The sequence below is a fragment of the Propithecus coquereli genome, unplaced genomic scaffold (assembly GCF_000956105.1).
Source record: "Propithecus coquereli isolate 6110/MARCELLA unplaced genomic scaffold, Pcoq_1.0 Scaffold336, whole genome shotgun sequence".
Lineage (NCBI taxonomy): Eukaryota > Metazoa > Chordata > Mammalia > Primates > Indriidae > Propithecus > Propithecus coquereli.
This window is the reverse complement of record NW_012149019.1, coordinates 1,692,214-1,705,650: the sequence shown is the minus strand read 5'-3', so window position 1 is coordinate 1,705,650 and position 13,437 is coordinate 1,692,214. Positions and strand designations below refer to the sequence as shown.

Genomic DNA, 13,437 nt, shown 5'->3' with positions numbered 1-13,437 from the left:
GAATAGAAAAATTCACTGGGCATGGTAGCATGTGCCTGTAGCCCTGGCTACTTAGGAGACTAAGGCAAAAGGATCACTTGAGCCTAGGAGTTTGAGGTTATAGTGAGCTGTGATTGTATCATTGCACTCCAGCCTGGACAACAGAGTGAGACCCCATCTCAAAAAATAAAAATAAAAAAGGCCTTTTTGCGTGATGCCTTGGAGCCTCCTGGGAGGGCCGATTCCGCGGTGCTGGGAGTGGCTTGCTACTGGAGGAGAAAGGCAGGCAGTGCCAAGGAGCCCTGGGTTCAGATCCTGGCTCTAGTCCTTTCTATCTCCTTGATGTCAGGTGAGCTTCCAGAAAAAATTCCTCCTCTGGTCAGAGGGAGCAGTGACACCTACCTCGGAGTTAGGGTTCCCTCCCCCCACCACATGTGCCTGGGCGCATGGATCCTCCTGCTTTCTCTCCTCAAGGACCCACAGGATCTAGGTAGGATCGGGCACCACACCCAGAGCGGGTCTGTTGGTGTCTCACCACCACGCCTGCCTGCTTTGAACAGTCACCCTTGGGGACGCCTCCTCTCGGCTACAGCCCGGTATCTCCGAAACGTTTACCCCCTTGTATTTATGAGAGACTTCAGGAGTTAGTGAAAAGCCCGGTTTACATCCTAAGGGAGCTTTTGTAAGTTGGAGGAAGAAGAACTAACAAAACTGTGCCCAAGAGCTGCTAGCCCTGACTCCCTCAGAGGTCTCTGTGGGGTGGACCTCAGCTGCTTTGGGTCAGTCTGTGCTTCGCAGAGGCCAGGCTTATTTTTACAAGGTGATTATTGCTGAGCCTTTAGCAAAGGCTCACAGGCAAAGTCAAGAGATCTTTTGAGTTTAGGAATGAGATTACCCAGGCTTATAAGTCAGCCAGCAACAGTAAGGCCTGCCTGCCACATGCAGCAAGAGTGAGGGTCGATGCTGAGGTTGACAGCAGGAGGGGCCAAGTGGTCCCCTGCCGTCTACCTGGTGGGGGCCACCGAGTCAAAACGCCAGGCACCCAGAGTGGAGTTTGGGGCTGTGGAGGTGCCTCAACTATAATTGTTCTTAAACTCCTTCAAGTTTGCAAAAAATTAAACTCTTGCTTTTCCTTCTATACAGTTAGTGTACGTATAAAAGGTATGTATGTATAAAAAGTCTGGGAACAATGGAACATCCTGTTACCACTGCAGAGCTTCTATGCCAGTATACAGTGCTAAGCCAGACAGAGGGCTGGGTAGTTTGGCAAAGCCTTTCTCCCCCACTAACTCTAAAAACAAAGAGTTTCATGCTGTTGACATAATTATACCATCTTTAATATTACTGTTTTATTTTTAAAAGCAATTAGCCATCTAGTTTCCTTTGCAGTGGAGAAAAGGAAATTGAGGATTTAGGGGTTGGCTCTTGTGACGGAATTGTTCCTGCTGCATCTAGGCAGTCCTGAGGTTTGCAATCCCAGGGTCGGAACCCTGAGTCGGAAGCAGCCTCTAGGTTCTTCCCCTGCACCTCCTCAGCTGGAGCCCGCATCTTTCCCAGATCCAGGTTAGATCCAGCACAGCCCAGGGAGGGCAGGCGCGGGTGGTTGGGAGCATTTCAGGAGGGTATCTTGTTAACCCACGTCATGCTAACACTGCCAGGCCAGTGCTACCCACGTGTCCCATTTCACAAATGGGGGAACTGAGGCACAGAGGCCGGGCATCTCAGCCGAGTTCCCACAAGTAGTTACTGATGAAGCAGGGTGGTGGCCCATCTGACTCTAGAGCTCCTCATTGCAACCCCCACCCTGCACCTGGGTAGGTCAGAACGAGTGCTGGAGCTTCCACACATCGAGCACGGGGCTTTGCGTACGACCGATTCTCAGAGCGGTGCCCCCGGTGCAGGTGAGGAAAGCACGTCTTTGACAAGTCATAGAGAGCTGAGATGGAACTGCGGTGCCCAGCTTCCCCACCCCTTCCTGGTGTTACCCAGGTTCCTGTATTCCCCGGGCACGGCACAGCCTGGAAGGTAACTGCCTGTGGTTACTTCCCTGCTCTGCTGTGAGCTGCCAGAGGACAGGGACCTTGACCTGCTCAGGAGAACCTTCTGGGCCCACCCTCTGCAAGAGGCTTGAGCAGGAAGGCCCAGGGCTGCTGCCCTGAGCCCTGGCACTGCCCAGGTGGTTACTAAACGAGGCAAGTGGCTGGCTGTCCCCTGTAAAAGGAGCCTTTGTGCCTTGCATATTCGTTACAAGCGTTCTCATTCATAGCTCCAAGCTCTGGCCCAGTGTATAATCATTTTTCTTGGTGTTCTGTGGCGGGGTTTTGATTTCCTGTGTGGTCAGGGGCGCTGGAGAGCTCGGCGGGTGCCTGCCTTTGTGTCTGGCTCCTTGCTCTGCCCACCCCGCCCCTTGGGGTCCCGCCGGGCTGGCCTCTATGGAGTCCAAAAGGAGCGGAGGTAGACGTGTGACCAAGCACATCTCAGCTCTTAATACTCACACCGTAATAGACCTCTGGGGGTGGCTGTGGAGGGGCAGGGGCCGCGGAGAGAGAGGAAGAAAAGTGCAGGAGGGCTGAGGAGAAACTGAGAAAACCAGTGCCGTGACCGACTGGGCAGGAGGCGTGGTACATGGACTTGGAGAGGCTTGAAACACACGCTTCAACGTGCCTTCACTTTCCCGGAGAAGATCGCGTTCCTTTTGCTTGCAGATGATCTCATTTAGAAACGCAGGAGAGAAAGAAGATCGGGACACTGGTGTTGGTGGGGGCAGCACCGCCGGTGCAGAAGACACGGCCTTGGCGCGGCGAGCACGTGTGCGAGGCATGTGCGAGTCCATCAGTTCTCTATGCTTCTGTTTTTCTTTTATGTCAGCACATTTTAATAAAATTCTTACCTAGAGACCAGAGACATATCTTTCTTGTTTAAATTAAATTTTATTTTTATAGACTTAGTCGTGCCGGCTAGATTTGAATACTTCACTTGTTGGGTAGCAGTAATACTTCCACTGAGTGACACGTAAATTCCAAAAGAGACAGGAGTGGGTTTCTATAAAAATGAATGTGGGTTGAAAGCAAGTCCCTAAGTCCTGATCTAGCCCCAGCCCTGGGATTTCTCTGGGTTGGGGAAGTGGCTGAGAGGGGAACGGCAGGGGGTGGTTACCCCACTCGCCAGCCCAGGTCCCCCAGGCTGGTCCCGCCTCCCCCAGGAGCCTCATGTGCTCAGAGAAGGGCCCTCCCTGCTGTTGCTGAAGCCCCCTGACCTCGCAACTGCAGGCTAGAGTGACGTGGACTGCCTCCCAGCCACAGGGGACAGCTGGCCGGCAGCTGTGGGAGGGTCGGCTGTCCTGTAGATGGTGCGGTCCCTCCCAGCCCGCGCCCTCTGCTGTCTGACTCCCCCGCCACGGAAAGCAAAGTTCAAGCAAAGTAAGCGCTGGGCTCAGAACACAGGAGCAGGGGCCAGAGAGAGCGGGGAGCGTTGGAGGGAGACTCTCAGGACAAGCCGACATTTAAGGCCAGGCAGAAGATCGGCTCTAAAGCTGCCACTGACACATCAACTGTGGGGGCAGAGATTATTTGGAGATTTGGCAGATGATGGGTCTGGATTCGGAGAACGCACGGGCTCCAGCCTCTCGCAGCCTGCCTGTGATCCCGCTGCCGTGGGAGAGCGTCGCGCAGGACTTTTCCTGGCTGATTAGTTTGGGAGTTGTGTTGTTATTGTGACTGTTGTCCCCATCCCCAGGCCGGCCCCGGTGCGTGGAAGTAGGGGAGCAAGGCTGTGGGGCCCAGTCGTCTGCCCGGGGATCTGATCCACAGCCCAGGGAACCCCGTGTGAGGCAGCCTGGGAGCCTGGCAGGCGGCTGGCTGGGTGGGTGGCTTTCCTGCCAGGGCACAGCCAGCCAGGGTGGTGGAGGGACGGGAACAAATGTCCTTGCAAGAGGCAGTCTTGATTTAAAATGCCATCTTGTTCCTCCGACTGCCTTTGCCATGCTGTTGAGGTAAGGTTTTTAAAGCACCTCACATTCCCTGAAAGGCGCATCGCTGCGGCGCTGTGGCTCGGGCAGGGGGTCTTTATGATCCTCTGAACTTCACTTGACTGTCCCTTTGCCTGGGAGCTGTTCGGTTCTGATGGATCTGAGCGATGCTGGGAAGGTGAAGCTTGCTTGTACTTTGTAGGAGCAGGGGGCTGACTGTGTTCTCACTGTGCCCTTCTTTTTACTATTTTAAATTTCAGCATTTTCTTACTAATTTATCTTAGCTTCACCCTATACTTGGGGACTGTGGGGGGCGGGATCTCACTGGAAAGGCGATGGGCGCCGGCCTGCAGCGGAGAGCACATGGAGCCGTCAAGAGTTACTATGGGAAGAGGATGACTGTGGGATTTTCTGTTGCTTTGCATGTTTTTGCAGTTGGTTCAAGTGTAAAATTTCTAGCCCCAAGACTACCAGCAGCATTTTAAATGAATCCTGTGACTTCTTAGACAGGTCATTGGTAAATGGTTTGGCCAGTGCTATGTGTTCCCGTGCGGCATCTGGGTGTTATTAGAATGTGGTAGGGTGATCCCACCTGCTCTGCCCCGTGGAGGTGGGAGTGGAGAAGGGAAGCGAGACTTGGTGGCCCTCGTCCTGCCCCACTACAGTGGGTGGGGACCCCTCGGTCGCTTGGATAAACAATCGCACATGTGTCAGAAACTTCTGATTGTTTTGTTTCAGCTCTTATTTCTTCAGGACTCCGAGTTGTTTATCTATAAATGTCCCCTTTGTGTGTTGCAGGATGTTAAAGTCTTTAGCGAAGATGGGACGAGCAAAGTGGTGGAGATTCTCTCAGACATGACAGCCAGGGACCTGTGCCAACTGCTGGTTTACAAAAGTCACTGCGTGGATGACAACAGCTGGACGCTAGTGGAGCACCACCCGCACCTAGGCCTAGGTAGGGACGCGTCCGGGGTGGGGACAGCCACTGGGGTGCTCCGTGTGCCATCAGATGCAGACCCCCGCTGCCAAATGCCAAAGATGTGACTGCTTGGTCCCCTGCCAAACTAGCAGGCAGGCTCTGTGTTGTCCTCGACTCTCTTGCCGCTTCCCTTTCTACGAAAATTTTACTTTCCTCCCTCCCAGCCCTCTCCCTTCTGGTCCTTTGAGAATCTGGCCTTGGATGGTTGAAGCAATAACTTCCCCGGGGCTCAGACGCAGTGACTTAGGGCCGAGTGGGGCCTGCTTCGCACCTGTGGGCTGGCGGCAGGAGGGTCTGGATGTGGCTGCAGCCACATGCAGGGGCCCCACAGGGAATCGGGCACATTGTACAGCAGTTTTATCTAAGTTTGAGTCTCACATGACGTCTCTCTGCGCTGGTTATAGATGCCTGGACTGTGTGCATGTGTGTTGGGCCTAGATAGCAAGAGAATATTTTATATCATGGAATATATGAAAGCATTTACTATTAATATTTACAGAACACATTGAGGTTTTTGCTTCGTTTTGTTTGTTCAGGTGTCTGGTTCAGGTAAAGAAGCTTTTAGCAGACTTTTGCTTAAGTTCATATGGCATAAAATGTGGTATTTACAAAATTATTAGCAAGCATTTAAAACCAGAGTTTTCTCTAAATCAACAGCTATATTCCATGTTTTTAGAGGAGAGAAAAACGACACAGATTGTAAACTTTCCATAGTTCTAAATTCTTCTCATGAACATTTTTGAAAGATTAATAAATGAAATTCGAACCTCTGGAATATTCATGTAGCTGAGTAGCTGAGTAGCATTCTTCCAGCTGATACTGTGCGATTTGAGCCTACGTGATGCACTGTGAATTTCAGTTAACTTACTTTAAATCACGGTTTTCCAGCTCTGCCTGTGCTTTCAGGCACGCGGTATACTTCTTGCAGTAATCTGGTAGAACCGTGCGGTTTCTCACCCATCTCTACTGATTGCCAGCGCGTTTGTGTGACAACAGAAGGCTTCTGCATTGTCACCCACAGCTTTCTCCTGCCAGGTGCATGCACTAGGTCCACAGCTAGTGGCTGTGCTGTCAGATGTCCCCATGAAGACTATCCTTTTAAGCTCCAGCTCGGGACATCATGAGTGGATCCTACAGTGGTCTATAAGGCTGCCAGAAGCACCTGTTGACACACAGACAACTTAGAAATGAAACCATAGTGGAAAACCTGAAGAATGTGTGTATGTACATGCATATTATATATATGAAAAAAATATAATATGTGAAACTTCAGAAATGAATCTGTTTAGTTGGACCCATATATGATGATTGTTGTTGAAAGCCCATTCAAAAGTCTAAATATTCTTTTCATTTGAAAATACTATGGAAGGGACTTGTGCAGATATTTAATATACGAATATAATTGAACACTTACAGCACATAGAAAATGGGTACAGATAAATGGGTACACGTAAAATTTTAACATACAAGGAAGACTTCAGGAAATTTGATTTCTAGAACATCACACAGTAGATAAATCACGTGTTAAAACTTGAGAAATAATCACCCAAATGAAGAACAATTTACTCTGAGGGAGTAGAAAAAGAAATATCCACGTGTTCTCAGTATTCTTAGCGATGTGGTATTTATACACCTTATTATTTGTTTTTTCTCAAATTTACAGATGGACTTAACACATTCTAAGGGCAATAATACTTTTGAAATAAGTTAAAAAGGGAAAAAAAGAAAGGGGAGCAAGTGAAATGACTAAAAAAAGAATAAGGAACATTGGCTCAAATTTTGGGTCCTCTTTGACAAAAGGCAATGAACGAGCCTCGCACAGCCAGGGTTACAGATACATGACATCCTTCAGAATGTTCTTCCTCAGTTTTCTTTTTTTCCAATGGTTTCCTTCTCCTTAGCGACAGGGGCACACCTGGCTGTTGGCTGGGTTCGCAGAGGATTTTTCACGTTTTTAGAACCACCGGGTTGCAGAGCGCTGTGAGGTCGGCAGCTGGCCCGCCCCGCCCCGTGCCGCTGCGGACGCGGCTTCTTCCTTCCCAGTCCGTAGCTTCCAAGTGTTCTTGTGTCTGTGACCTAAGCCTGTCATTTAATTTTTTATAAAAATCAGTGAAGTTCTTATTTAACCAAAAATCCTGACGTGATGCGGCAACACCCGACTCTAAGAAACCCAGTAACGGTAAAGCGCAGGGATGTGGGGAGCCTTTCAGACAGCCCGCAGGTGTCTGCATGGAACCCCTGGAATGGGGCGTGAGAGCCACGGGCCTGCAAGAGATTCTTTGTCCTGGGCGATGTCCTAGGGGGTGTTCCCGGGCCCTTCTGGCACCCACCTGCTCTCAGGGCAGAGCCACGCCACCCCCACATCTGCAGGCATTGCCTTCGCTTTGTAGAAATTTCCTTTCTGAGGTAATGAGGCGTGGGGTGTTGTCACGGGGACGTGGACACGTACCAGGCTTGTGGCTGGAGCAGAAAGGTAGGCAGTGCTTCCGAGTCCATCAGGCAGATACCACGGCAGATTGTAGCCCGAACCCCTGATCATTGAGGGCGCAAGGCACCTAATTGTGACACGCTTCTATTTTCTGTATCGCCTTCGAAACTGAGAATTTCGAAGCACAAATCTGAAAACCCGTAATTTGAAATGCTCCAAAATCTGAAACTTTTTGAAGTCCAGCTTGATGCTCAAAGGAAATACTCATTGGAGCATTTCAAATTTGAGATTTTTGGATTTGGGATGCTCAACCAGTAAGTGTAATGCAAATATTCCAAAATCTGAAAAATTCCAAATCCAAAACACTTCTGGTCCCAAGCATTTAGGATAAGGGATACTCGATTTAGATAAAGGTGTTAGACCTGTGATGATAGCGAACCTTTCCCACACTCAGAAAGAGGTGAGGGCAATTCCCAAGATAGCCCTTAAGAGGTGTTTTTCTTTCCGCTGGGGGAAGAGCCACCTGTGTGCTGGTGTCTGCAGCCTCCACGACAGCCCTCGGGATGCTGGCCGCCCTCCGTTGGCAGGGCAGCATCTGCAGCCGGTGGGAATCTGTCCCGCCTTCGCCACACTGCTGGTGGGTAAGCAGAGGAGGCCTCCTGTGGCAGAGCCAGGTGAGATGCCCCTTCCTTGTCCCAGTGTCAGCTCCTGAGGGCACTCACCACTTCAGGTGCTTTGAAAGGTGACACAGACATCTTGCCTTGGTAGGAAAAGCCCGGGGGCTGATGATCTCAGGGGAGCGTGTTCTGTGTCCGTGACTCCCAGGGCTGCTCCTGCTCCAGTCTGTTGGTCCCTTTGCGTGCTCTCCCCCTGTGCTGGCATTGCCCACACGTCCTGCCTGCTGGCATGTTTTAGCCTCAGTGTGTGGGAATAGAGCTCCCAGCCTTGGCAACACCGTTCTTGACCGAAGCCACTCAACAGCTGATGGCAAGTCCAGCTAGGGGTGCCAGAATGGGGCATCCTAGGAAGGCATCCCCGTGCCTCTGCCCCGAGCACAGGAGCTGCAGGTCTCTGGGCTTCACATGCAGAGAGAAGGCAGGGATGTTAAAGAGTCAGCCAGCAGACATGTCACGTAAACACACTATTTTTTAAAGGAATTTTTACAAAACGTCATCTTGGTGCCCCCCTCAACTTGAAAATGGGTTTGCAGGAAAACCTTATGCCTGAGAGTATGGGGCACAGCCCGTTCCCCTTCCTTGGGTGGGCGGCGCTGAGCGACGATGGCTGGGTGGGCCACAGGTTGCTAGGCAGCAAGCCTGAGGGTGCAGCCAGGTGTCAGGCCAGCGGTGGAGCCCGTGGGCTCTGTGCTCTGTGCTCTGTGCTCTGGCTCTGCTCGGTCCTGCACTGCCAAGCTGGGCGGCCCAGGTTTCTGCTGCAAGTCACGTGCCAGCTGCGTGTGTTAAGGCAAAGAAGTAAAATTCTCTTTTTTGAGTTGTCCGATATTTAAGTATTTTTCTTGTGCAGTAGGGTAATGGTATAGATGCCAGACTTAGTTTCAGAAATTTGAAAAATATAAAAGTCCTTCAAGGAATTTTTGCCTTTTCCATTTGTACAAAAATCACCATTGGAATATTACGGTGAAAAGTAACATTCCGCTTTACTACTAATACGAAGTTCACAGGTGGTGATGTGATTGTTTAGTGTAGTCACGCAAGGCCTTTAGACTCATGGGGAAAATTAAAACTGGATGAAAGATCTTTGAACTGATGTCCTGTCATCTGACAGCGGGACTGCTGGTGGGCAGGGGCATTCAGCTGCAGCCGGAGCTCTCGGATCCCTGAGAAAGGGGCTCACCTGCCACTTTGTTCACCATCTCCTGACTTGCTCTGAGTGAGGAAAAGTGAATTGATGCAGCAGGTTTTATTGTCTTGGGATCCACCTCTGGGGCTCCTAGACCCCCCTGCAGTCAGTGGAGTGACCAGAATCACAGAGGAGCACACGCCCCTCAGGACACACAGGAGGTCTGGCAGTCCACTGGTTACCCCAAGGCCCCTGGTCCCCCTTTGCCAGGGCTCCAAGCCCTCACCTGTCCACCTGGGGTCTGACCGCGAGGACACTTCCTGCTACGTGCAGCTTTCCCGGGTGTTCCCCGGGGGGGTGTAGGTAGAGGGGCAGGGTTGGCCACAGGATGGGAGTCTGCATGCAGGTGGCCTTAGGGCAGGTGGCTCCCCAGGGGTGCTTTCTGGCTCTCTTCTGGGTTCTTTGGAGACAGAATTCCTTTTGCTTTTGGAAGAAGACATCTTATCCTCACTTGGGTAGCTGTCACCTCCCTTTTTTAATTTCTCCTTATTTTACTTAGTAAAACATTTTAATTCTGTAAATCTACCATCAGTGGGTTCTTGGGTCGTTGGTTTGGGGTTTGTTTTTTGTTGTCGTTTCCTATAACTACAGAGAGAAATTTTTCTCTGAATAAAAATCTCAGTGGAAGTCACTGATTTGTTTTCCTCCTGGAAAATCCATTTTAAATGAATGACCTTGAGCCTGATCTCTGTTTTGAAAGCAAACACAGCAGTTTTGGTTGCATGCTCAAGTTGTACATGGTTTCTCCCTTTTTCTGTCACAGGGAAACAGAAGGTCTGTGTTTTAGTTCGTGTGTTGCTAGCAAAATTCCCTCCCCAGACAGGAACACATGGGAACCGTTCCAAGTTTGCTAGTGGTGCCAGGTGTGAGCTTTCTGGCAGCCTTGGGGAAAAAATTCCTTTTCTTCACAAATTCTGGCGTTAAATACGTTTTTATCGAAGGACCTTTCCTTGTAATAGCAAAACCGAGGCTGAGGACAGACCGACTCCAGAATCTGCTTCCTTGTGCCATCGTGGCCCATCTGAGAGGAGCACCCATGGCGACAACTGTCTTTTGTAGACAGAAAGTCTTTTTCCGCATTCTGAGGTTGCTTTGACTCAAATACTTTTGCGCAAAACTTCACCCCTCCCTTCCTAGATGAGACTTTCTAGAGATTCCCTTCTGGCTGCAGGAAGGGAGTCGGGCTATGAACCAGGACCGCCCTCGTGTTGGTGCCGTAGCATCTTCACCTGCCCTGCTGTGGCCTCAGTGCACGCGTTCACCCTGCCATAGATTTGCTCTCCTGTTCATGCGGTTACTTAATATGGCTAAGTTCCTGTGGCCGCTGCCCCACCGTCGGGGTAGTTTCCGAGGACATGCCCACGAAGGGGCTTGCCCAGCGCCAGCGCAGAGCAGCACGGCTTCTCCAAGCACGTGCTGTTCTGGGGTGTGCCGGCTCCCTTGTGCTCCGCGTGGAACCAGAGTGTTTAAGCAGCGAAGGAAATAACTTTTCCAGGATGGTGATGATGCTTAAAGAGATGCTCTGAAGTGTGTGCACGTGTGTGTGCGTGCACTCGAGCGCTATGTTACGGTGTGCATGTTCTTCCCTGCCGTCACATACAACGCCGCGGATGAGAACTGTTCTGTGGTGCGGTTAGTGCGGGCTTCAACGTGAAGGATGAGTGTTTGCACACGTGGTCTCAATGACATGTCCCTGCCGCCTCCCTGTGAATATTCCCCCACACGGAATCAGGCAACCGAGTGTCATTTAATGAAGAAACTTCTGTCGCCTTCCACCTCCACATCCTCTCCTTTCCCCTATGTCTTACAAGTCCGCCCTCCTTCCTTAGTCTTTGAATATTTTCCCAGTTGTTACAGTCCGTTTTTTGCAAGAGCTGAAATGCCTTAATTTAAGGGCAAAATTATTTGCTAACAGTTTTTATTGACTCTCTCCTTAACATTTTGTCAATACCAAATTGAAAAGAAGTGTACAAAAGTAAGCGTAGACCTGAATTCCTCATGCTGTGTATTTTAAGACCTCCTGTGCATTTGGTAGTGCGTTAAGGAGAGATTTACATGTAGTTTGGTTCTTGACCTTGTCTTCGTTCACAATGTTCAAAGAAGAACAGAAAGTCAGGTGTTGGGCTTGGCTGTCGAGCTGCCTTGACGTCGCTGCCTGTGCCCCTCACACGTGCCCTTTGCCCTGCAGAAAGGTGCTTGGAAGACCACGAGCTGGTGGTGCAGGTCGAGAGCACCATGGCAAGTGAGAGCAAGTTCTTATTCAGGAAGAATTACGCAAAGTACGAGTTTTTTAAAAATCCTGTGGTGAGTCTTATCTCTTCAAGTTCGGGGTTTGGGACTCTTAAAATCTTGAAGTTTGTACTTGGGTTTCATGGTATCAGATTACAGAGTAACTGACTGCGATTTACGAAGTATGTACAAAAATCAGAGTTGCTGTCTAACTAAGCAGTCCTTGCTCCAACCCAGCCTCTGGTGCCTGACTAAGTGTCCTCGTGACTGGTGAGAGGTCGTAGTCCCCTTCCTCAAATCCATGGAAAGGGATTAGTCTCTAAGTCAGGAGAGCGGGGAGAGGCCAAGCCTTTTGAGTTACTTTGAAAGTTCTCAAACAGGAACAAATTGACCAAATGCTCAGCAGAAGAAAAAAATCATTATTCTCTGCAAATAGCAAATATAATTTTGTGATTCAGTGTGGAAGAACGAGCAGAGCAATCAGTGTGATTGGCCAGTTTCTTGGCTGGGCTGCAGGGCCGTCCCTTCCCTCTCTGTGCTTGGCAGAGGAGCCGTGCTGCGGGTTTCAGGGTAGGCAGGCGCCCCAGAACCTCCGGAGCACTTGCCCTCGTTCCGTCACAGGGCAGAGCAGTGTCACCTGGGGAGAAGACCCAGGTCCACCTGTGGCTCTGATAATTTAGCTGCTTTGTTTTCAAAAGTAAGAAATTTGAAGACTCTTTTTGGGTAATGCAGCAGAAAAGTCTTTTTCACATAACTGTGCCCACCTTTTAGTTTCAAGGATTCTGTATCTCATGCCACCCACTTGTGCCACCGAATCGTAACTCTGGCACCCCTCTGCACCATGGTGCACGCTGTGAGACATGAGTCCCGTGTGAACGTGGTAGATATTCCACACTCGGGCCCAGCGCTTCAGTAGGTGTGCCACTGGTGGTAAGGGGACAGTAAGGACTGCCATTTAACAGATGAACGTACATCACTGTACCTGTGGGAGTGATTTTAATACTGACATACCTGTAAGTATGCTTTGCCCCCACTTTGAAGCTAACCATTAACGTCTTTGTTTTTCCTCGTTTCCTTAGAATTTCTTCCCAGAACAGATGGTTACTTGGTGCCAGCAGTCAAACGGCAGTCAGGCTCAGCTTCTGCAGGTACTGGGCAAAAGTCGGCTTCTGCTGATGGAATAGACTTTCTGGATAGAAGGCCTCGTGGAACGGATACGGCAGGGCTGTAAAACCTGGAGAGGTCGCATCCTTAATCACGTGTTCACCTCAGCTCCTAACCCAGCTCTGGTGATCGGATTGGGTATTTTGTGGAAAGCTGGAGTGAGGGGCAGAGCACTCCAATGTACTGTCTTATAAGGGATTTATGGCTTTGTGTTTTCACTAGTGTTAGGTCCATTTGCTTGCGTGGGTTTCAATACTAATTATTAAGTATGTTCTATGCAACACCAATTTAGATGGGATTTTAAGACCTTTGAAAGGAGAAAATTCTTAGTTTGACCAAAAAATCTTTTAATAATTCAGAAAATGTCAGCTGTATTAGTAACACATTCACTTTAATTATTTCGGATTAGCATTGTCTGATTTTTAAAATTTGCTCTCCAACAGAATTTTCTGAACTCCAGTAGCTGCCCTGAAATTCAAGGGTTTTTGCATGTGAAAGAGTTGGGAAAGAAATCGTGGAAAAAGCTGTATGTGTGTTTGCGGCGATCAGGCCTTTACTGCTCCACGAAGGGGACTTCGAAGGTGAGTGTTAACACCCACCAGCACCAGCACCGTGTCCAGCCGCTCTGGGCTGGGATGCTCAGAGTGAACTTGGGCTTCATTTTAAAATGCACCTTCGGCTCCTCCAAGCTCATGGTAACTTTTTATTAAGCTAGCTGTGGACCAGCTAAGCTCAGCATCACCGGTCTCCTGGTCGGCCTCAGGAACGGGGTGATGCTGCAGGCCTAGGAACCCCGACTGCCCCGCCCCGGGCCGCCATGGGTTGGGAGCA

The 13,437-nt window shown here is 50.0% G+C and overlaps 1 protein-coding gene across 4 annotated transcripts in view; it reads left to right on the top strand.

The window, feature by feature from the left end:
* GRB10 (growth factor receptor-bound protein 10) overlaps positions 1–13,437 on the top strand; it is a 180,414-nt gene that overhangs the window by 144,060 nt on the left and 22,917 nt on the right. For all 4 annotated transcript variants that reach the window (XM_012650633.1, XM_012650636.1, XM_012650634.1 and 1 more), the window contains 4 exons: positions 4,745–4,901; positions 11,402–11,517; positions 12,522–12,590; positions 13,050–13,187. In XM_012650633.1, the coding sequence (XP_012506087.1) occupies positions 4,745–4,901; positions 11,402–11,517; positions 12,522–12,590; positions 13,050–13,187 (480 nt within the window). The remainder of the gene's footprint in view (positions 1–4,744; positions 4,902–11,401; positions 11,518–12,521; positions 12,591–13,049; positions 13,188–13,437) is intronic.